Raw genomic sequence first — 22,935 nt, 5'->3', positions numbered from 1 at the left:
TTTCGTTTTTTTAAAGTCCACTTTTATTTAATCTTAACAAAATTACATCACCTTTCATACGTTTTTCACCTATATCGTGCACTGCTTGACATCTATCATTATAGATATTTTTCACAATCTTTGAAAAGACAAAAAATATACACACGCAAATTTGTCCAGTTACGACTAAGGATAAAAAGTACTATTTTTTAGATTCTTAAATACTATAGACATCATATTCCCTCATGACATACTTTAACAAACACCAGTGACTCTTGCAGATCTGATACTGATCTTCTCACAATCACACTATTGAAGTTATAGAAAATTTTATTGCGATTATAAAAACAACATACAAGAAATTTGTGTGTAAAAACGAGAAAAAAATCTTTCATATTTATTTATTTCAATTGATATATTTATAATATAAAGCCATAGCTTTCCAAATTGTAATGTGTATGCTAAAAGGGCCTCGAAAAATTTACCCTTTTTGTTGTTCATTTAAATTGTATTTTAGTACCTTATTTCCGACCTAGACCGCTTTCGTTAGTTCGGAGCAAGCATGATTCAATCATGTATTTTAGATTTTACCTCACCAATGTAGTACAAAAAATGACTAGCAGCATATAATAAAAACAGATACTTCATAAGTAATAAAAAGTTAACTGTTGTGCAATGAATTGCAAATCTAATCAAAAACTTATAATACGTGTAATTAATACTTTTAAAGAAGTAAGAGTCTGACCAATTACATTTGAGAGTAGAATGACTTGGACAAATTCTTGATTGCTTATGTAATCAATATTTATGCAAACAATCAGAAATTGACATTAAATTGAATCTAGATTTGCAATAAGTCATAATAATACTCTAATGAATTTGCTGCTAGACACTTTTATTAAACTAAAAGCACCTGAACGTAGAAATTCAAAGAGCTACGTCAAACTAACGAAAGCGTCCACACAATAGATCGCGTGCACACACTCTGACACACTAAGAAAACCAATGGTTTATTCATAAAAATACATTGCTGTGTGTGTTTGTGTGCAGGAGGTAATCGGTATCATCGGGCACTATCATGCCACATGCGATTACCGCGAACTACTTGAACTGGACCTCGTGTAGCGCCTGTGCCGGTCTCGCCTGTTATTTACAGGTGAACGCGAACGAGATCTCATACGGCGTCTTGGTGGTGGTCGCGCTGGACTTCGGCCACGACGGTTCATTGGTGGTGAACGACGTCTATAGCGCGGTGGTGAGTTTCCGCGTCCACCGCCACCGCCACCTCCTCCACCACCACCACCACCACCACCACCACCACCACCACCACCACCACCACCACCGCCACCGCCTGCACCAGCTCCCCACCTAGTTGGTGGTGGTCCACGACGGTTCATCATTGGAGAGTTCCGACGGATTGGTGCAGGTCGAGACTTTTGAATAAGCACTGGAGCTGCTGTGATCTCCTGACCATCAATTTGTCCTGCATATGACATGAAGTGTTTTGTATGAATGAAGAAAAAAACACAACTTTCTTTAATGACTCCTAATCATTATTCTTTAACGACTTCTAATTATTATTATTATCAGTATCAGGTTAAAATTTCATTTATGAATACTGAGCTGCTTTTGATGATAACATTATGGAAATTTAATCTTTCAAATTTGTCAGAGAACTTATTTCTACTTATATAATATATTTAACGTTTAAATTAGCAATGTCCCGCTTGAACACCATAAATTAATTTGCCATAAACATTTAATGACTTTTATCAAGTCTAAGAAATAATCAAAGATTTAATTACCTCCATCCATGTGTTTCATAGCATTCTCTGCCTCATCAGGAGTTTCAAATTCAACGTATGCAAAGCCTCGTCCATGTGTGGGATGTATTTTGTCAATAGGAAAATCAACCATTTTGATATTTCCATAAGTAGAGAAAATTTCTGTAATGTGATCTTTCGTAACATTGCGTGTCAAATGACCAATATGAATTTTTGTTGGCCTTGGAGGTGGTGACCTTTCTCTACGAGGTTTTCTGCGTGGAGAAGGAGTCCTATACACAAAATAAAATGATACTTTTAAATGTCTCGCTTCGTTGACTAGTTTTCAGATGCATTGAACAATGATATTGTAGAAGAACAAATACCAAGGATACATACCTTGATCTATGTTTAGGTTTTGGCTTCTCTACAACAGGATTTGGTTTCTTTTTCTCTCGTTCACGTTCTCTGTCCCTTTCTCTATCCCTCTCACGCTCCTTTTCCCTATCTCTTTCACGGTCTCTATCCCTTTCTCGATCTCTTTCCCTATCACGCTCTCTTTCTCGTTCTCTCTCGCGTTCCCTCTCACGCTCACGTTCTCTTTCTCTCTCCTTGTCCCTTTCCTTATCCCTTTCCCTTTCTCTCTCCTTGGACACATGTCTTCTTACATCGGCACTTTTGCTCCTGCTTCGCTTGCGTCCCCTGTCACGAGAACTTGCAGAAGAACTTCCAGAACTACTGGATGATGAACTGGAAGAGGAACTAGACCTCGAGCTACTTCCAGTGCTCGAGCTTGATGAGCCAGAGCTGCTGTCAGAGGAGCTATAAAGACAAACATGTTTGTTTACTCAATTGCCTGTACTCACACCTTTGAACATGTTTCAAAAATCATAATAATCAGTGTTTCTCAAAAAATAAAATCAGTTGGTGTTAGGGCTTATGAAAATTCTCCAGCACTGTAACATGTATGAAAAATCCAATGAAAAATGAATTGGACTGAGCATGTTTGGTTGGCAGTAGTGATAATTCCCGAGCGTCCGTTTCATTTCATGCACAATAGCTGTCAGCATTTGCAACACAATTGAAACTGAAAGGATGTAAAGTGTATAGGTACCTGCTTCCACTGCTTGACGAGGAAGCCGATCTCTTTTTTCTGTCCCGAGCGCGCTTGTCCTTATCGCTGATTTCGGACTCGCTCTTGCTAGCGGTGCTGTCCTTCCGGCTCCGTGCCCTGAAAGTTTGGTTAAGGCGTGGTGATTAGTGATTAGCGACAGTTGTTTCCCGACGAGCGCTCAGAGAGAATCGACAATACAAAATCGCTCTTACATGATCGGCCGCTGAAGATCGTCGGGCGTTTTCACGCCTGGACGGGAATCCGGCAACTCGTCGTTCGTCGACACAAACGGTACCTCTAGCGCTATTTGCGTGCGCGTCGAGATGCCGTGTGTACGAAAATATGGCGGCCGGAGCGAGGCGACGAAAGCGGCGTGTACCGTGCGCTCGGAGCGCCCTCTGTCGCCTTTCCACGATTGCCAACCGCACGGTGCATACAACTGCAGGACAATTGCGCGCCACTTTCAACCGGCACGTCCGTTTGCGGGCGGTGAGACAAAGGTATCGCACAGAGAGAAGACCAATTTAATTGGGAAAAGCGTTTATTAAAATAAAGTATCTGTGCGTACGGAGACGAGCACATAATCATTAGCGATAAAAGTTGTAAAATGTATACAACATATACATATATGCAATACACAGGTAGATCGAGCGCGCGAGTAAGAAAAGAGAGCCTACTGGGATCGCTGGAGCGCGACGACCTCGGGGAGCAGTTTTCTGATTCTCTTGACGATGAGATAGTCGTAGTAGTGGTCCGTCGATGGGCTGCAGTAGAGCGCGGCCTCGAGCGCGGACGCGGCCTCTTCGTTGGCCGCGCAGTTGCCGAGGATGCACGCGTCGGACTCGACCAGCCACTCGTACTTGGTGGTCCGGCTCCGGCCGATCAAGTCCGCGCGCAGCGCGCTCACGTCCTGCACGCACTCGTCGAAGAGGAGCCGCAGGTGGGCGTGGGCGCGGAGGGTGGCCGCGACCGCCTCGGCGATCGCTACGCCTTGGAGCCGCTGGACGGCCAGCTGGGCGAGGAGGGGCCAGGCGACCTCGAGCATGTCCTCGTCGGCGGCCAGGCCGAGCGCGGGCTCGCCCAGGCCGTTGGTGGTCTGCGGGTCGACGCCGTGCAGCAGCAGCAGGCGCAGCACGGCCAGCCGCTGGCGGCGCTCGTCGGCCGAGTACTCGTGGAAGTGCAGCCGCAGCGGCAGCGCGGCGAGCAGCGCGGAGCCGTCGGGCGCCACCCCCTCGCGGGCGTGGCGCTCGAGGAAGAGCTCGACGAGGTCGGGGTTGCCGGTGAGCACGCCGCGGTGCAGCGGCGTCGCGTCGCCCAGGTCGAGGGCGCCCACGTCGAAGCTGCGTCCGCGCAGCAGGCGCGACAGCCGCTCGGTGTTGCAGGCCAGCAGGTGCGTCACGGTGCGGCCGAAGCCGTCCGCGGCGGCCAGGTCCGCGAGCCGGTCGAGCAGCGCGCCCACCTCGCGCGCGCTGCCGTGCGCGAGGATCGCGCCGATCTGCATGCGGCCGTCGTGGTCGCGGGACACGAGCTGTGGCCCCGGCGGCGCGAGCTCGGCCACGAGCCGGGGCTCCCAGTGCTCGCGCGGCGCCGAGCTGTAGGTCGGCCGGCGCATCACCTCCAGGTAGTAGTAGATCGGCATGCGGCCGCGCGAGTCCCTCGCCGCGCGGTAGTGCGGCAGGCGCCTGGCCAGCAGGACCGCGACCGGGGCGTTCCTGACCCGCACCGCCGTGTGCAGCGCCGTGCTCTTGTCGTCGAGGTCGCGCTCGCGGGGCAGCCGCGCGCCGTAGAGATCGAGTAGCCGGCCGATCGTCTCCGCGGAGCAGAACTGCACGGCGCGCGCCACCGGGCAGTCGACCTCGTGCAGCGCGCGCGCGATCGCGACCGGGTTCTGGCGGCACTCGTCCAGCAGCCGGTGGAAGATGGGCATCACGAGCGTGATCTCGTCGTAGAACGCGGGGTTGGCCGCCTGCTCCAGCGCGCCCTGCCCCAGGCGGTTCTTTAGCAGCACGCTCGCCTGATATCGCGGCTCGCACAGTAGGTCGATCATCCAGCTCGCCTTGTTGTCCTTCAGGTTGCTCGTCAGCAGCGTCGTCAGCAGCGGGTAGTTGCCCAGGCCGTCCTGATGGTTCACGTCCGAGCCCCGGTCCAGCAGCCACTCCACCATCCCCATGTTGTCGTTCAAAACGGCTATGTGCAGCAGGGTCCGCCCGGAGCTGTCGGACATGCGGGCGAACAGCGACCTCCCCCCTATCACCGCGTCCAGCAATTTTCTCAGGTGCTTGTTGTTGACCTCGCTCTTCATTGCCAATATCAGCTCTCTGTCGAAATTCAGAAAGCCACCTTGCGTCGTCAGCTGCAACCAACACCAGCGACCCTCCCGTGAGAAGCTTGCCGACAACGACCGCGGACCCCGTTGCTCGATCGCCCCTGTCGATGTGGTGGGCAGCGCGCAACGCCGTACACTCGCCCGACGCGCCGTGTTTACCTCTCTCTCTCTCTCTCTCTCTCTCTCTCTCTCTCTCTCTCTCTCTCTCTCTCTCTCGCACTGTCTTTCAACAACGTGTTACGGCTATGCGTGCGCGGACGAGTCGCGTTGTCGCTCCGATTCACCCGATCCGAGGTGAAGATCCTTCTTGAGAATGTTCGCGATGCGATGCGAGCCGAGCGACGCAACGAGCAAATGGGATTCGCGCCAAAAGTCACCGTTCGACACCAATGCTTACCACGCCTTTTCCGCGGATCACCATTATCGAAGATTCATAAACTAGTATACAGGAATAGTCCAGACACGTACAACAGCACGGACATCTCGAAACTGACCCGTAGCACTCTTACAAAACATCCATCCAATCGCGTATTTACTTATACTGCCCTCTTCCCGAGCAACTCGCTACTGGGATACACGCTATTTCGTACGTTAGTGTGCTCGTATCAAATCGGCAAATACACCATCGCCGCAAACGTAAAAATATTCCGGGCTATTGTGTACAACACGTTTACCCAGCGTGGACTGACTCATTTCTAAAATACTTTTCTCCAAACCGTTTTGTTTCTTCGTGAATTCAAATTTATACCAGTCATCGAAAAATGTAAAATCGAATATATTAATTATCTCTACGGTGGTATCGGCATATATGTGCCGAATTAAAAAAAACCAACTTCACAAAATACATTTTTTTTAAGTACTAGCAGAAATGTCGTATATAATTACTTTCAGCCGTCATTTAGACGCTTTTTTACGATAAAATAGGAAATATTGGCTCGGTCACATCGACAATGACCACTCGAAGAATATAAGCTTCCCAGCGAGCTGACCCCCGTTAAAATCAATTGAACTGCTGTTTAAGCTATGTATATAAAAAAATCCTAGGACGAATATAGAGCCTCCTCTTTGTCGAAGTCGGCGAAAAAGAGGATATAGCTGGTGGTTCTGCGACGAATCCTTCGGATAAATCAACCTTTCGCAAATGAACTAGCTGCTACGTGAAAAAAATACGTAACGTTCGTACATCGACGACGCTTACGAAAGCTAAACGTTGACACCTGCGTCGTTCAAGTATGCTTCAGTTTTCGCCGCGATAACGTAAGCATTCGGACTCGCAGTTCGCTTTTGACCGAGGAGAAAATTACGATTCATTCTTAGTGCAAGCAATATAGTATGACGCGGAAGGATAACTATTTCCCAATGAAAATTTTTGAAAACCTTCAAGGTAAAATTAAGAATAAACGGGAAAATTATCTATATTTATTTTGTGAAGTATGCTTTTTTTTTGAGATTTGAAACATTTAAACAACATATTGTTTATATTTGATAGAAGTATCAAACTCGACGGCAAGTGGTTTATATCCAATAGCTCTCTACGAATATAATTTTGCCATCGAGGAAACTATGATGTATTGCGAGGGATACGATTGAGTTGGTGAAGCACTAGTCTTACCCTAATCAATCACACCTACAAAATGCAAAAAATTGATTGACTTTTTGAAATCAAATAAGAATTTCTTTTGCATCGATTCAGATAATATTTCACGTAGTAAATAATGTTCGTATAAAGTCGCAGATACCTATCATCAGGCTTGTCTGTACGCCGATATTCTTGTAAATATAGTGACGCGTACAAGCCAGACAATTTGTGGCCTTTCACAATACGATATAAATTTCAGATGGATGTAACTGATTGCATCGTACATTTGAAAATTACTTCTGAATACTTCGGTTATTAATCAATCTATGATAGGGCGTGTACACGAGCTTGCAAATTAATAACATGAAAAAGAATTATCACGCGCGATTTTAGATTATACCGCAAGGTGGTTTGAAAGCACTAGATATGAATAGTGCGCTGTAAAATACAGCATTGAGAAATAAGTACTCCAAGAATTATTTTTCGAGTGTTCATTTCTACTTTTCAACAAGATTGGCTACGTCATACAAATGTTTATCAGTTTGATGTAATCGCAATGTACTACGTGGCATCCCCCGTCGGACAAAATATCCCAGGTTATCAAAAATAATGGCAGACGTTTCATTATGGATAAGAGGTCCCCAGTTAGCGTCGATCCTTGTAATGTTATTTGGACTGTTATCAAAAGATATCTAGTAATCTGTTCAATACTACAGCTCTTACTTATTTTCATATTTTTTCCATTTTCTATAGTACACTTTTTAAGCATTCATGGTTTTTCAATGTGGAACATGATTTGTTAATCTGATTATGAATATATGTTAAAAAAATTTTGTTTTAGCATGATGGTGGTAGTTACAAAGCATTTATTTATATTCATTCAGCATAATGATGATATTTATAAAGATATTTCAAATTATTTACAAAACTTCTTATTTCAAAATAACAAAATGCAATGAGGGAAACGCAAATAAGCAATGAAATGATAAATTTTAAAAAACAAATTTATTATCATATTTAAGAATATGTTCATTAAATAAAACACGGCATTTCTTACTATACATTGTGTTTTTTCTTTAGTAAAAAAAATCACACGAAACCAAAAATGTGAAACTTCGTCACTCGCAATTAAAAAAAATAAACAATAATTGCGTAATCATGTAGTTAAATTTCTGGCGTAGCTACCATAGAATATATAATCATACAAAAAATTATATTATCTTTTGTACAATATATCGAAGCACTTTTTTAAATATACTGTAAATGATCAAACAAAGAAAATCGAACGTAATTCCACGTCGTTTTTATTTTTCTCATAGAATAGTGGCGATACGCAAAGTACCGAAATATATACGTATTTACATTGAAAGTTTAGCAATAACGAACATTATGTACAAGTACACCAATCACAAACACTAAAACGTTCGTCGCATCTTGTACAACTTGTTTATGTTGCCATTAATTACTTCTTTTATTACTTTTCTTTCGCGATCTTTATTACTGAGACTTTGTCTCAGGCTTTCAAATATCAATTTTGTAAGACTCAGTACACTGATGGAGAAAATATGGATTTATCATGTAAACATGTAAAATTGTAAACGACCTTGTGTAATTTGTTTGGCACGGTACACTATGTATAATTTAAACAAGTGCTATCATGATAATGATTTGGTCTTTTCCTTTCAGTAGAACCTACGGAATCTCGGAAGCTTCGATTGTTCGTGAAAGTAGTTGTTTTTCATTATTTTACACATAAAAAACTGGAAATTCATGATTGCGATCTTAATATCCGCGTATAGATAGTTTTAGAGTATGCAATTTATAGATAATATGTATAATGTTTATATTACAAATTCCTTATTCTCCTTTCAACAGAAAATTGTAATGTTTCATAACAGGCTGCCAGTCGAGCAAAACTTACAAGGCAGTCATATAATTGTGTACTTTCGTATGGCTAAAGTCTTCCTCTTTTGCCTGACATCCATGCATTCACGCACACACGTGCACATTCGTGAAGATTATCATGATAATTTTTGAAGGACACACCAATCAAATCAACAACCATTATACACATGACCAAAACAGGCAAAACCACGCGAGAAAATTCATTGACTCGCCACGCTTTTTTACGTATAAATAGTACTTTTTTTCATTAAATAGATTACTGAATATTAAAAATTTACTACACAATCCACAAATATGATTTTTATATACATTTTTCGTTTATTTCGTTTATCTAGCTTCATGAGGACTTATCTCGATTAAGTAACTTTGTTAATGGACATCAGACATTTTTTTCATTTTCTTTGTATTATTTTTTTCACGCATACATGCAATTTGTTTTGGATGATTACGTAGAAAAACGATGACAAAATCCAAATGAATCAATCATAAATCTCCGTCGATCGTATTATCCAAGTGGATATAAACAGTATACATTATACAATTTATAACAATAATGATAACTACTACCATTTGTCCTCTTCTAAAAATTTAGATTTGTTGATTTTCTCATAAATCCGTACACATTTGTATCCCGACTGATCTAGATCAGTAAACGTGTTGTAAAAGAAAACCCATCGTTAGTAGAGGTAAAAGTAATAAGTATATCACTTTTTTTTTGGTTCTTAGAAAACATCTAAAATAATAAATAAATAATTAGAGAGAAAAATCGTGCGAATATCGAAAACTTCTAGAAGACTTTTTCTCTTGAATTAACATTACGCGCTTAACGTTAGGCTTGATCACTTTTTATCTGATGTGATGCATGTTATAAGTTGTATACTGCAAACGCTTCAATCTATACATAAATTTTTATCTTTTACGTTGCCCGTCCGTTCATTCTTGAACAGTTAAAAAAATGAGAGACAAAAGAAATAAAGGAGATTGATGGGAGCGAGTAATTAGAAAAACGAGGTTTCAGTAACAACACCGTATAAAAATCTAAACTGACCTTAACATTTACGTCAATCCGCTATATAAAAACAAAATCGGGAGGGCACAACAGTTAATGCCTGTCATTGGTACGGAGAGTATGTATGTATCTGTGTGGCGCACCCACGTTTTTGTCTCGCGCATGCGCGTGTATAATAACTGTATCTGTTGTGTTTTATCAAAAAATGTACTTCAGTCTCTAATCACCAGCTACCACACGCATGCTATTGAAATGTCCTTGTCTCTGTTGCACATCATCGGTGCTTTAAATAAAGTCTCTCTTTTGATCGTCGCACCCAGCAGCGACAGCAGCGAACTACTAAACTCGACGACAGGTGTGTATGTACAATGGAAACGATTTGGTGCACGACGACGAAGCAGCACAATCATGAGCGAACGCTGTACACACACATACACCAGAAAACCGAAACGGAAGAAAACGCGATCCGTAGTATTCTACGCGTGTGTATGTGTGTATGTGTGCGTGCGCGCGTGTGCGTGTGCATGCTCAGACGGAGACCTGGCAGTTGTGGGCCTTAGCGGCGGTCTTCTTAGCGCAGGCCTTGACGCCGTCCTTGGGGTTGAAGAGGCTGGGCGAGTTCCGGCTAATCTGCCTCCAGCCGCATGTCGGCGGGGAGACGTAACAGCTGCGCTATACGGATATCTCGTAGTTCATGTCGTAGACGCTGGCGCGGTCGGGCGTCGGGGTAGCGTTGCTGGCCTCGCTTTGCGCCGCCAGCTGTTGGCCTTGAGCGTTCACCGCGGTCGCCTGCGGGGCGACCATCTCGAGGGAGTCGGTCATCTCGAGAGCGCGCACGAAGGACATCGGCCGCCGCCTGTTCTCGCCCGCCTGCACGGCGCTGTTCACCGCCGCCGCCGCCGCCGCCGCAGCCGCCACAGACGTGGGTGTGCTCGGTGTGACCATGCTTGCCTTGCGCTTGACTTGCGGCGAAGCGTGCGGCGGGAACACCGGCACTCCGCCGCGGAGGACCGGGTGGTAGGCGGCGCGCGGCGCCGCCGTGTAAGGCTGCTGTGTCGGCGACGTTGGGTTCGAGCGGTAGTAGTCGTACGGCAGAGGCGGACGTTGTGCTCCGGGGCCAGCCTGCGAAGCGGTAAAATTGCATTAATAACCGAAGCTTTGCGGCATTGATGTGGTCGCAACGCTTGCGAGGAGCCCTGTCGGTGCTCGTGCGCAAAAGCTTCCAGCTAATTTGGCACAATGCCGTTCGGCCTTGCCGCCCAAGGACGTATAAGCGCATTACATTAATCAACGCATCCTTGTAGCCTCAGCGGTATAGATGTTCTATTTCCATCAGGCTGCGACGGCGACGGCCTTTCGGAACAATAGAGTCAACAGAAGCGTGCGCACGAGGTTGCGAGCCTCGAGCAGCCTTGCGACGCAACATGACATCCGATACCTCCGATACCTCGTCGCAACATTGACTGCAATCGCGTACGTCCATTGGATTTGTTTCCCCGATGTATAATTTTATTTTATCAAACGAATATACCTTTTCTGCGACAACGGACTTATCGGAAAATGGCGCGCTCGTTTGCTGGCTAATTCGACTCGAGGAGTCGAGCTATGCGTTTTACGATAGGTGTATAGATCGCCGGACCGAGCAGACAAGACCGTCAACGTAAATAAAGCGCGGCGAACTTTATAATACACGTACGGCACGCAACGTGGCGCCGCCTCTGCGATTCTTAACGAGCAGTGTAAAATCGACGAGTAATGAATTGGCTGCTCGTCAAAACGCGACGGAGACATATCAACGACGAAATCTCGTCGTCTAATTACCTGTAGAACAACCTCGATAAACTTTGACATTTATCGGCTGGTCAACAACATTATAAATAACTCGCGTGATCAAGGCCCATCGGCTATATAAAAGAATTTCTCGTACTCAATAATCCATCTGGAAGTTCAAGTGCGTTCTGCATATTACCACGCGCCAGACATAAAGCCGAAAGCTCGAAAAATGCAACGTCACCTCGTTAAAGACAAAAAATGTAATTACTGCGCCTCGTTAGGCGCCACCACGCCTTCGTTATCGTGACTGCTTTTCGAGTTTGCCAAGCAGTGTGCCGATACCGAAGCGGAAATCAACGACGAAAAGAGCGCCGAGCGGCAAATACAACGAAAGGAGGTGTCACCTGATGCTGATGAATGGCCGGATGTGGGACACTAGGCGGATAGACATTACTGGGCGAGTTGTCCTTCCACGTGTAGATGCCCCTCTGCGGTGAGCCAGCCAGCTCTCGGATATTGTCGACGGTGTTGTTCGTTCTGGCGTAAGGGTGTTCATTGGCCTGGCGCACGAGCTCGCTCTCGGACAGGAAACGCCGCTGCGGACTGTAGCCTCGATTTTGCTGCTGCTGCTGAGCATCGTAGTACTTTTGTTGTTGCTGTTGCTGCTGCTGTGGCTGCGGCTGCTGCTGTTGCTGTTGCTGCTGTTGCTGTTGCTGCTGCTGCTGCTGCTGTTGCGATTGAAGATCGGACACACCAATAAAGTCCGGGCGACGTGTCTGCGTCGGAGTGCTCGGGTTCGACCTGCAAGCAGAGCGCAACGCGCGCACACTCGTTAAACGCTTTTCCTTGCTCGTTTTTCTAGGTCGACCGCATGATGATGTTTAAAGGTCGGGATAAACGTAAGAAGGATTTGTATTCGTGGGAGGGGTTGTCGTACGGTCGCGTACAGGCGCGTGCCGGTGGTACAGCTGATCGTCATAGCCGCGGGCGTCGTTAATGATACATGCACGCGTGTCGCTCACGTTTAAAGTTGACGCGTGTGGTGACGGCCTGACGTCAATGCTAAAATCCCAGCACTGCTCGCTGCAATTACCGGTCACGCCCACTCGCCGACAACATTTAAAAACAATGAGGCAGCGAGCAACGAGGTCTGCAGCGGTGAAAGAGAGAGAGAGAGAGAGAGAGAGAGAGAGAGAGAGAGAGAGAGAGAGAGAGAGAGAGAGAGAGAGAGAGAGAGAGAGAATAGCGCGAGACATCGTGAGACCTCGCGGAAAATTCGCGCAACGACCGTGAGTTTCTCTCTCTCTCTCTCTTTCTCTCACTCCGTTTTCTACTCAGTTGTCCGATAATGAGCCTCAGCAGTGCGGTACTCGTCGTCGAGCAAAAGCCTACTGTCACTAATTATCAACGGGCTTGGTATCGTTATTGATTTCTCTTTCATTACCATTCGCATACATAACCAGCCCTTCGCCACTATTTTCGCTGACTTCGGCATTCGACGACGCGAACCAAGTGCCGATCTCTCTCACTTATTTAATTAATATAGATATCGCACACCAATTTACCGAAAGCTTTTTCATTACCATAACGAGAGCGAACGTGCAAAGGAAGAATAGAGGGATTGTACACTGATCAAACTATTGGAATAATCTCATAGCTCAGCCATGTCTCATTTCTAGCGCAACTAGGTGTGTGTGTGTGTGTATACACACACACACATACATAAACAGCAATTTACACAACAGTACATGATGAAAAAAAAGTAAGCCATACAGTGACTGCAAGGCCGCCGATGTACAAAGTGAAAGATAGAGACAAAGATGATGATCGATGAGAAAGACGATGATGCATGTGTGTGTGACAATTGTTGTATAAATGGATGATTACGCAACTAGCGCATATACAGTGACAAACAACTTATACAATACGCACAGGTAATACACATATTACTCGGCGAGCAAGAGACACAACGTGTGGGAAATGCGATATACAGACAACAAAAATATAGAAGATCTAGAAAGAGAAGCTTTTAACAAACAAACTACAACAATAAAATGAGATAAGTGAAAAAAAGAAAAAGAGAAAAAAAATTGATTCGTCCTTGAGTGGCGTTCGTGTTTTACCTGCAGTAGGTCGCAACATGTGACTGGCCGAAAGCAGCTCCTTGCAGTTACCACCCCCTGCAGCGGCAACACAAACTCATCTATACACAACCACATAATCTCCAAATCGTCAACGATCGTTGTTTTTTTTTCATTATTTATCTTTTTGTTTTTCATTTATGATGTTTTTCTCATTTTCACGTGCAAACGCGCTAAATTTGCTTTACCCTAAATGCACGCACGCGCACGTCTCGAGCTTTTTCTCTCGCGACGCCCTTTGTAACGAGTGCGTGCTTTTACGTAACGGCGCGCTGATTACAACGATTGAACTTGTATTGCGTAAGGTAATCCATACGAGCCATCATAAAAATAGAATTTTTGACAGTATTTTATTACTTCTTGTGTGTTCCAGCGGGCGGCGAGGGGACAAGCTCGAGGAATGCGCGAGCGCGTCGATCACTATTTTTGTCGAAATTTCGAATGTACAGCGCGCGCACGTGTGTGTATGTGTGTGTGCATGTGTAAGTATGTGTCGGTGGATGGGTGTGTGGGTGAGAGGCGAAAAAGATCGCAGTGAAAAATGCAGTGACTTGATTGCGCGAGAGATAAAGAAAGAAGTAGATTGAGAGCAAGAAAGATCACAAAGTTATATATTAATGTAACAGGAATAAACGTGAGAGAATTAACTTGTCTGTTACTCACGATGTTAGACAAGCTCGTTCGATCTCAACTAAAAGAAAAAAGGGAAATTATTTGATTTTCCAATTTATTTGTTGTTTTGATTGTTTTAGTTTCCTCAAACATTATTAGTGAAATCATTTCGGCAGTTTATAGAATCGACGGGATAGCTTTATTCCCGATTAATAGCTTGCGTTTATATGATAACATAATAAATATACAAGGGTATAGAGAGACAGAGACAGATACAGAAGTGACAGCGTTAGCATAGGTGTTTTATGCAAAGTCTGGTTATAGGAAGAATGTTAAATGTAATAATAATATAAGTAATAAAAAAAAATATAAAAAGATACGGGCAATAGATACGAGAATAGGGGCACGGGCTTCCATAGAGGTTCTCTTAACGTCAAATAGATCGGATAGACGTATATATATATTATCATTCATGTTTATATACAGATGCAAAAGATATATATTCATACATATTTATACAAAGTCGTGGCTCTAGAGTCAAAGTAAAATAATAGGAAATATAAAGAAGATTTCAGACGGTGCTTACATTGATCAAGAAATTAACCAAAACAAATTACAAGAAAAATGTAGTAGTAGTAGTAGTAGTAGTACAACAAATATATAAATTAAAAAAGTAAATAAGACTGTGCGCGCTCGAGGAGGGACATTGAGACATAACCGTGTATATAGATACTTAAGGGGTCAATAATTCGCGATAGAATCGTCAAAAGGGCACGTACCTGCGGATGGGACTGGAAATGGCAAGTGGCGTAGGTACACCTATAGCCTTGATCCGCTGCGACATCGTCGGACTTGCGCCGCCTTGACGCGTGGCCGGCGAATTACTCGAATCTCCGAGTGGATCCGGAGTATGACTTCTTGATCCGTTTATACCTCTGTAAGGGAATAGAGGAGAAAACGTAACATCGTTAGGCAGGGATAAAATAGATTGCGAAATATACCTTGGCTTAGGATGTGGACTGCCACGAGGATAATGTATGGGGTGGCGATGCTGGGTTGGATGCCTCGGAGACTCGTTGTTCTCCACAGGTGGAAGGTAGAAATTGTTTTTCGAGCCGTGTCTTTGCAACGGCGGAGTCGGCTCGCAGTCGGCTGATTGCGAAGCTGTTGGCTCCATGTCTGTGTCGGAGCCGTCTCTGCCTGGCGATAGCTAAAATCACATAACACACCCATCAACTACATCATCGCTCATTTAAACTAACTCTAGTCATCGATATTCTGACAATAACGAACTTGATTGGTTAATTTACCGTTTGTTGTGAGTGGGTCAAGGATTTAGGAGTGTATCTTTTTACCTTCGTATCATTAGCATCGTCGGGTTTTTCGGTTATAAAAAACTTAAAAGCGCAGATGTCGTTAAATTTGCATGCTCGACGGCTTAGTCGCATCAATCTGTACTTTTAAGAAACAACAATAATCGATCAGCAATCAGTACACATTCTTTACTAAAGAAGCTCCTCTACTGATATACGTGTGCGCAGAATAGAAGCGTTACGAAGCATTGCGCGAGGATTTAAGGGGACAATATTTTCCATTTACGTATGTACGAAAGCTCCGATTGCGACTAGCTCTTACCTTATTATAAGCATTTGAACTGGCATTTCTAACACCATTGCTGCTATCCATGTAGGTTTTTACCTGGTTCTCGCTGTCTATCGTTGAGATTTCAGACGTGCATGCTCCGCGTCGTTTTCCTGAATACTTTTCAGGCTTGATTAAGCTGTAAAAGAATTAGTTTTGCAATCCATTGAGCGACATTTGAATGAAATGAAATGAGTATCCGTGATTGGAATATCAAATATCCACCTCGGATATTGTGGTCCGAATTGTGTATAACAACAATTATGTATGCAACCTCTCGAGAAAGGATTATAGCCGCCATTGAACTTTCCAGTTACTTGCTCGTTCGTCGTGCGACCCCGCGAGACCAACACTATATGAAAACCTGTTAATCCAAAAATTGGAATGAAAAGAATCGCCACTATTCCCATGAGTACCATACTGATGAAAGCGTTAAGGAATCGTTATTATTTGCAGTACAAAACATAAGCTCTTCAAACAACTTTATACAAGAATTTTGTTAGCCCTGTAAAGTAGATTACTTAATTAATGGTATTACTAAGAAAGGATACGATACAATAGTTGGCACCTCGCCAAGTTTTTGTTTATGCTCCAAAACAAAGTACAGGCACAAGCCAAATATACTGAGCATGTGCATGCTCAGTGATAGAAGAAAAAAGAAAAAGAAACGGTAATTTCTTCTACCAATACAATTGTTTACCCATGGACAGTGATGGTCAAAAGTCTGAAATGATAATATTGACAGTAAAAATAGCATAGGTTTTATTCTACTTTTACATGGAAACAGCTAATAACAAACCTCTATACAATGATTGCAAACACTGCAATGGGAACATCTTGGTGGTCGATAAAATTTGCATGTAACACACCACTTCATGCGTACTGTGATGCCATTAATTTCAACATTTTTGTACAATGGTGCTCTGTAATCATCATCTCTGTCTTCATCTGGTGGAGCTATTGAAAAACAAATATAAGTTAATTTTCAAGAATTTACTTAACAATTTCCTTTCAAGAGGTTTACCTTTTGGTATGACTCCTGGATCCATAAAAGTGGCTAAAGTGAAATTTGCCAGCACAAAAAACGTGATAACCCCTTGAAGTGCAGGCACCCATGGATATCGAGAAACATAATATTGACAACTGCAATTAAAACATTAGACTCATAAGCATTTCACATATAAATTAGCAAATAATATAGGCTAAACCAATCAATACACGATAATCAATAATAGCACATACCAATCTAGAACGGTATTAGAAATAGATTGACAAATATTTTGTCAATATAGCAAAAAAGCTTTCGCAGCTGATACTCAGGGTCAACGGTTCATATCTAAATAGAATACAAAGCCTATCCAGCCATCCAGTGCAGGCCACTTTCTTTTATCAGAATTATTAAAGGTATACTTGAAAATAACATCCCAGTTACTGACTCACCCACCTCCACAATACTAGCATCATGACCAAGACTTCCAGTAATCAAAACCAATTTCCTTTCACACACATCCACTCTCTCACATATTCTTTAAACATTTGAACACTCGGCTACTTGAGAATCTCACTTCTAAATTTAAAATTCCCACTGTGACCGAATTGAAAAATCATGCAAACCAATGGCATCTAATTCACGTAAATTTTGCCTTGCAAAGCGTGTCTCAGCGAATAAGTAATCGAGGTAGACGGTAAAAATAGGCGAGCTTTAAAGCTTCGGGTGAAAATAAAGTGAGGGTTACTACTCACGGGAAGTAAAAGAAGCAGGTGGTGGTGCTAAGTAAAAGTGCCCAGGCGAAGGTGGCCGGGAGGTACTTGGTCTTCGCGTCGCATTTGGGCATCCTGACGGCTTCGTTATCTCTTCAGAGCGGTATGTTTGTCGTTCCTCCGGCAGAACTGCCGTTCCTGCACTTTGCTCTCTCGTCTGTCAGGGAGGGAGAGCCGCCGCTAGCAATGATTTCTGCTGCGAGGAAACATGGCCGCGTCCATTGCTGCCTGGCTGCGCTCTCGCTCTCTCGCTCGTGCTTACTTCTTAGCTGCGACAACTTGCCGACAAACTCAACTCCGCGGCTGGAAGGTTATGCTACCCTCGGGAGCGTCCTTGCGGGCAGCCACGGCCCCATTCCTTCGAGCGTTGCTTTCTCGTGCCTAAACACTTTGCAAGTCGTCGCCGCGCGCACACACAGCACACACCGACACCCCGAACTAGCAGCGAGCAGCACGTTACTGGCGCGCGCGCTTAGTAGAACTATAGCATAGCATACTCCTCCCCGAGCAGTGAGTATATATCTATAATACACCGCACACGGACACACCACGAGAAAAACCTCGCGCGCTCGAAGCTTACAGCTATGCTATGTACCTATATATATGTAAGCCTTCCTATAGTGCGTGCTTTCTTACTCTCATGCACACTGTTCGTTCGCTCGCGACTTTCTCGCGGGACACATGCAAGCATTTGGCGAGATCGAGAATATATGTGCTCCGTGTGACGTGACGAGTCGCGTGTACGTATGTGGATATGAGCTCGTTTTACACTTGGCATGCAACAACTTGCATTCTGACTGATGGACTGTTTTATCTTTTCGCATCGAGCTTTCGTAAATGAGCTTATAAGTCGAGGCCTTTCAATTAAAAATCGCCAATCACGCGTCAATTTATATTGTCCCTTACAAAATAGAGCTCATTTAAGCGTAAAAGTAAGATAGCGATTGAAAGTTTTAAAGGGGCAGACTGTCTTATCGGCCTGTGTGTGTCATGTACTGGATGTTGAATTCGTACGCTGATGAAATTATGAGAGAATTTATCTTAACAATCGGCTTACTTATTCGGTGAAGAAGGTTCGCGAAATCACCAAGAATCAAGATCTTCTTATTCGTTAACTTCGAATTATCAATGACGTTGCAAAGAAAAATAAAAAAAGACGACCGCATTTTTTATAAGACACTGGGTAGACGGTACTCAAACTTGCTGCGTGAATTCACAATTTGATAGCGGTGTTGCCGAATCACTCACATGACTGATGACATGACTGTGTAACATCCCCACCCTTGCCGTTGGCGCGAACAAGGAATAATTTGTATTTAGTTGTAAGCGCGGGATGAATTTGAACGTGACTCGATAAATAAGGAATGAGAGCGTTCATTGACCGACTTTATAATTTGGGTAGCGTGGAAAATTCAAATGAAAAGAGAGATCAGTGATACTTCAAACTGCCAATTGCTTTTAATGATGTAGAATACAAGAAAAATGTCACAAGTTTCTCTCGTGAGGGCTCTGCTCTGACTGACTTGTCGTTGTCCTGGAGCGTCCTCCTCGGCGCTCCCCTCTGTCACTCCCAAAGGGGTAGGTTTAGCATCAACACCTCCAAAGAGAGGGAGGAGTAAGAGTTTTTTCGGCATCCAGTCATTTGATGAAGTGGGCGTCATCCTTTCTTCGAGAAAGGCCTCGAAGAAAGGATGCAGTAAAAAGGGAAAGTTTTCGCGGCACGTTCGGACCTACGTGCTTCATCCTTTATTGCCGGTTTAGAGCATTTTTTCTGCTGTTTGCTCCGATGCCAATCTTGCGCTCGCAATTTGTCCAGGTGAGCAACATGTGTAGCGCAGACGTCGGCGCGCTCGAGTAGATGCCGTAGTCGAGATTTATTGTAGTGCAATAAATCTTTCTTTATTCGTTTGTTTTTTTTTTTTTTTCCCTTTGAATATTCGTAGTAAGAGTTGCATTTTCAAGTGACCATTTACACGTTTTCGCTTATATTATCGACGTTCATAAATCTCGCGGGTGTACATATGCTGTTTGCGCTTGCGCCTTATTTCATACCTGTCATATACATATGTTATAGACGCAACGTGACGTGTCCGTTCGTCACATCTCCCCCCATAACATAAAGCTGTTTTTTATCCAACGTTACAACACAAAAAAAAAACAGCGGGTTAGTAGTACCCAGAGTCCTTGTAATTCCATTTTAGTGAACGCTGTCTATAAACTTACGCCTTTATATCGATATAATTATGCTCAATTAAAATTCTCGACATTATCAGTGTAACTTGAGTGCAAGACTATTGTGAGGCATCACGTTTTTCTAGCCTGTCTCAAAAGTCCAAAATAGTACATAGTTATCTAGAAAATAAAAATAATTGATAGTGACTTAACCCTACAAAGTTATGAATGCTTACATTAGTGAATTTGTGGTAAGAGAAAAAACTTCAGGTTCGATGCTTATGAAAAACTTATCTTGCTCATATTATGTTATTCTTATCGAGGCAGGTTTTAATTTATTGGCGTGCACAATCTTATGACCGGCATTCAGTTTTATCTTATAGTTAATTTGATCATAATCCTCTATAATTAAAAATGGACCTATATAAAGTTTATCGAACTTGTTCTTGCGTGGCTCTTTCAGTAAGTATACTTTGTCACCTACTTGAAAGGTCTTTGCATTCATACGCCTATCATAAATCTGTTTATACTTTTCTTTTGCTCTGTTTAGATTTTCTGCTGCTTTTGTTTGAGTATAACTCAAACGTTGAAGAAGATTGTCAACCAGATCATTATAAGTAGTGGGAATGTTCTGTTTTGCAAATGAGGAGGGTATTCTCGCTTTTCTGCCAAAGAAGACTTCGTGTGGAGTGAAACCATGAGCTTCATGAATGTGAGTGTTGTAGGAAAACATTGCAAAGCGAATCCACTGATCCCAGTTCTCCATAGTGCAAAAGTGTCGGAGATATTCAACAAATGTGTGATGTGCTCGTTCTAAGGAGCCTAAAGATTCAGGATGAAAGGCTGTGGATCGTATACGTTCAATTTTGAAAATTTTGCAAAGTGCAGACATCAATTGACTACAAAAATTACTACCCTGGTCAGTGTGAATGACCTTTGGGCAACCATGTCGAGAGATGAACTCTTCAGCTAAGGCTCCTGCTACTGTGGCTGTTTCCATGTTGGAAATGGGGATTGCGTCTGCATATTTACTTAGAGCGCATTGGATGGTAAGTAAATATCGATTATTTGAGTGTGTGATAGGCAGTGGACCGACTATGTCCATTTGAATCTTATCTAAAGCGGCTTTGGGGGTGTCAGTGATGACCATAGGTTGTCTGACTTTTACACGATTGAGTTTACTTTCCTGGCAACTTTTACATGATCTTATATAACCTTTAATATCGGACCTCATGTTATCCCAGTAAAAGTGTTTGCGAATTGCCTTGTACATTTTGCTACATCCTTGATGTCCCCCTGTTATCGAATCATGATACTCCTGTAACAAAATCTCTACCTCTGCCTCATCTGGGAAATGTAGGTCATTCGAGCAGATTTTAAATTGATAATCATGTCCTGTGAAGATTTCGAACATTTTATTCTCAATTTCATTCCATGATATATCGTCTAGACCATTTCCAGAGCTTGATATGCGAGCAGTTCTGACCTGAAAATCGTTCATGGCCCGTTGAAGACTAACTAAACAAGTCTGAATAACCGTGATTGACGATTCCTTTTCAATTGATTCCTTCACTACAAGATTGAAGACATAGTGACCCTTTTCTGTTTTAAAAGTGATGACAGTACCTAAGCTTGGATTTACTGCTTTCAGTGATTCTACTGTTAGCATACCTCTATCAATGAATTCCTTATTAATCTCTGAAGTCAAATCACAGTCTGCTGGAATAAAATGTATTAAATGGTCGCTCTCCATGAGTAAGGGATCATTGGTGTGTTCAAACATATCACAGGCCATCAAAAACACACATTCACTCGCAGTAGATTCCATTATGCTGATATCTCCCTCTCTACTCACACGGGTTCCATTCACTCGGGCCTGCAGACACCCAGAGGTCTCATCCCTGGGCCGTAAGACCGCGTCATCTTTCATTCCAACTTCTGATGAGACCTGCGGCCATCCAGGGTTCTCAGCCCTGGCCCGGTAGGACATTTCAGTGTCTTCAACTATCTCTGCCTCTGATGAGGTCACTTCATCTCTTTTCTCTTTTTCTTTTTGCATTTCATTTATACTCAAAACATCTATTGGTTCACAGGAGGTTATAAAAACTTGGGCAATAGAGTCTTCAAGGGCTAGTACTTCAGCCAGTGACACCTGGATTAGCGGGGAGTCTTCAAGGACGAGCAGGTCGGCCTGTGAATCAGGAACCGATGGGGAGTCTGCGCAGACATCCATCTTTTCACAACTCACCACTTCACTGCCGTCTACTGGATTAGGAAGGATCGGATTACGAGAGAGAGAGTCAGCATTGGAATTCACCCGCCCAGCCTTATACACCACTTTAAAAGTGTAATCCATAAGGCGTAATCTCCACCTAACAAGCCTGGACGTAGGATCCTTTAAGTTTTGGAGCCACACCAAAGGACGATGGTCGGTGACTAGAGTGAACTTTCTGCCATAAATGTAAGGCTTGAAATGTTCGATACCGAAAATCATGGCATTTAATTCCATTTCAATTGCGGAATAATTCTGTTCAGCAGGGCCAAATGCTCGAGAAGCAAACGCGATTGGAAGATCGTTCGGTTCCTGACTAAGTATAGCCCCGCAACCCTTAGTAGAAGCGTCAACCGTAATGCGAAATTCCTTGGTGAAGTCTGGGTATTGGAGTATTGGTGATTCACAGAGAACATTTGTTAGGGTCTCGAAGGCCTTTTTCTGATCAGATCCCCAGTGAAATTCGACATTTTTCTTGAGCAGGGCATAGAGGGGTTTGCCAATACCCGTCAGATTTTTGATGAACCTCCTATAGTACCCTATCAATCCTAGGAACTGCTTTACATTCTTTTTATTTTTGGGAGTTGGGAACGAGCGCACTGCTTCTACTTTCTTTGGGTCAGGCCTAATACCATCTTTGGATATTATGTGCCCCAAGTAGGGCAACTGCTGGCACAAAAATGAACATTTCTCTGGTTCTAAGGTAAGGTTAGCATTTTTTATGATTTTGAGAAATTTGTCTAATTTTGCTATGTGAAGATCTAGGCTATCAGAGAAGATAATAGCATCATCCATATAGATGAGCATTTCTACCCCTTGGAGGCCCGAACAAATTTTGTTCATCATGTACTGGAACACGGCTGGGCTCGTACGTAGGCCCATGGGACT

The 22,935-nt window shown here is 43.5% G+C and overlaps 3 protein-coding genes and 1 long non-coding RNA gene across 5 annotated transcripts; 1 reads left to right on the top strand and 3 right to left on the bottom strand.

Moving 5' to 3' along the window:
* Nucleotides 1-10: 10 nt before the first annotated feature.
* Nucleotides 11-3,197, bottom strand: LOC131672116 (RNA-binding protein with serine-rich domain 1-like). The gene is made up of 5 exons (XM_058949097.1): nucleotides 3,069-3,197; nucleotides 2,857-2,973; nucleotides 2,142-2,564; nucleotides 1,785-2,035; nucleotides 11-1,462 (listed from the first exon to the last, which is right to left on the bottom strand). Coding segments are annotated over exons 1-5 (1,185 nt in total). The 5' UTR covers nucleotides 3,071-3,197; the 3' UTR covers nucleotides 11-1,070.
* Nucleotides 3,198-3,385: 188 nt separating this feature from the next.
* Nucleotides 3,386-5,745, bottom strand: LOC131672124 (putative ankyrin repeat protein RF_0381). Of its 2 annotated transcripts, none has more exons than XM_058949127.1 (2): nucleotides 5,580-5,745; nucleotides 3,386-5,209 (listed from the first exon to the last, which is right to left on the bottom strand). In XM_058949127.1, the coding sequence occupies exons 1-2, from the start codon at nucleotides 5,601-5,603 to the stop codon at nucleotides 3,530-3,532; spliced, it is 1,704 nt and encodes a 567-aa protein (XP_058805110.1). In that variant the 5' UTR covers nucleotides 5,604-5,745; the 3' UTR covers nucleotides 3,386-3,529. The 2 variants fall into 2 exon arrangements, with proteins under 2 accessions (XP_058805110.1, XP_058805111.1); XM_058949128.1 differs by having other exon boundaries at nucleotides 3,386-5,174; nucleotides 5,580-5,725.
* A 2,010-nt stretch (nucleotides 5,746-7,755) lies between these two features.
* Nucleotides 7,756-18,821, bottom strand: LOC131672127 (palmitoyltransferase ZDHHC8). The gene is made up of 10 exons (XM_058949131.1): nucleotides 17,586-18,821; nucleotides 16,867-16,985; nucleotides 16,642-16,799; nucleotides 16,394-16,566; nucleotides 16,068-16,262; nucleotides 15,837-15,981; nucleotides 15,203-15,411; nucleotides 14,981-15,136; nucleotides 11,853-12,249; nucleotides 7,756-10,797 (listed from the first exon to the last, which is right to left on the bottom strand). Exons 1-10 carry the CDS (start codon nucleotides 17,675-17,677, stop codon nucleotides 10,348-10,350), a joined length of 2,094 nt encoding a protein of 697 aa, XP_058805114.1. The 5' UTR covers nucleotides 17,678-18,821; the 3' UTR covers nucleotides 7,756-10,347.
* A 903-nt stretch (nucleotides 18,822-19,724) lies between these two features.
* LOC131672138 (uncharacterized) lies at nucleotides 19,725-20,423 on the top strand. Its single transcript, XR_009302600.1, has 3 exons — nucleotides 19,725-20,026; nucleotides 20,103-20,237; nucleotides 20,326-20,423. It is a non-coding gene; the product is annotated as an uncharacterized LOC131672138 (long non-coding RNA).
* Nucleotides 20,424-22,935: the final 2,512 nt, after the last annotated feature.

The sequence above is a fragment of the Phymastichus coffea genome, unplaced genomic scaffold, assembly GCF_024137745.1.
Source record: "Phymastichus coffea isolate CEN01 unplaced genomic scaffold, Cenicafe_Pcof_1.1 PCOF00143, whole genome shotgun sequence".
Classification (NCBI taxonomy): Eukaryota; Metazoa; Arthropoda; class Insecta; order Hymenoptera; family Eulophidae; genus Phymastichus; species Phymastichus coffea.
This window is presented reverse-complemented; position numbering and strand designations above follow the sequence as displayed.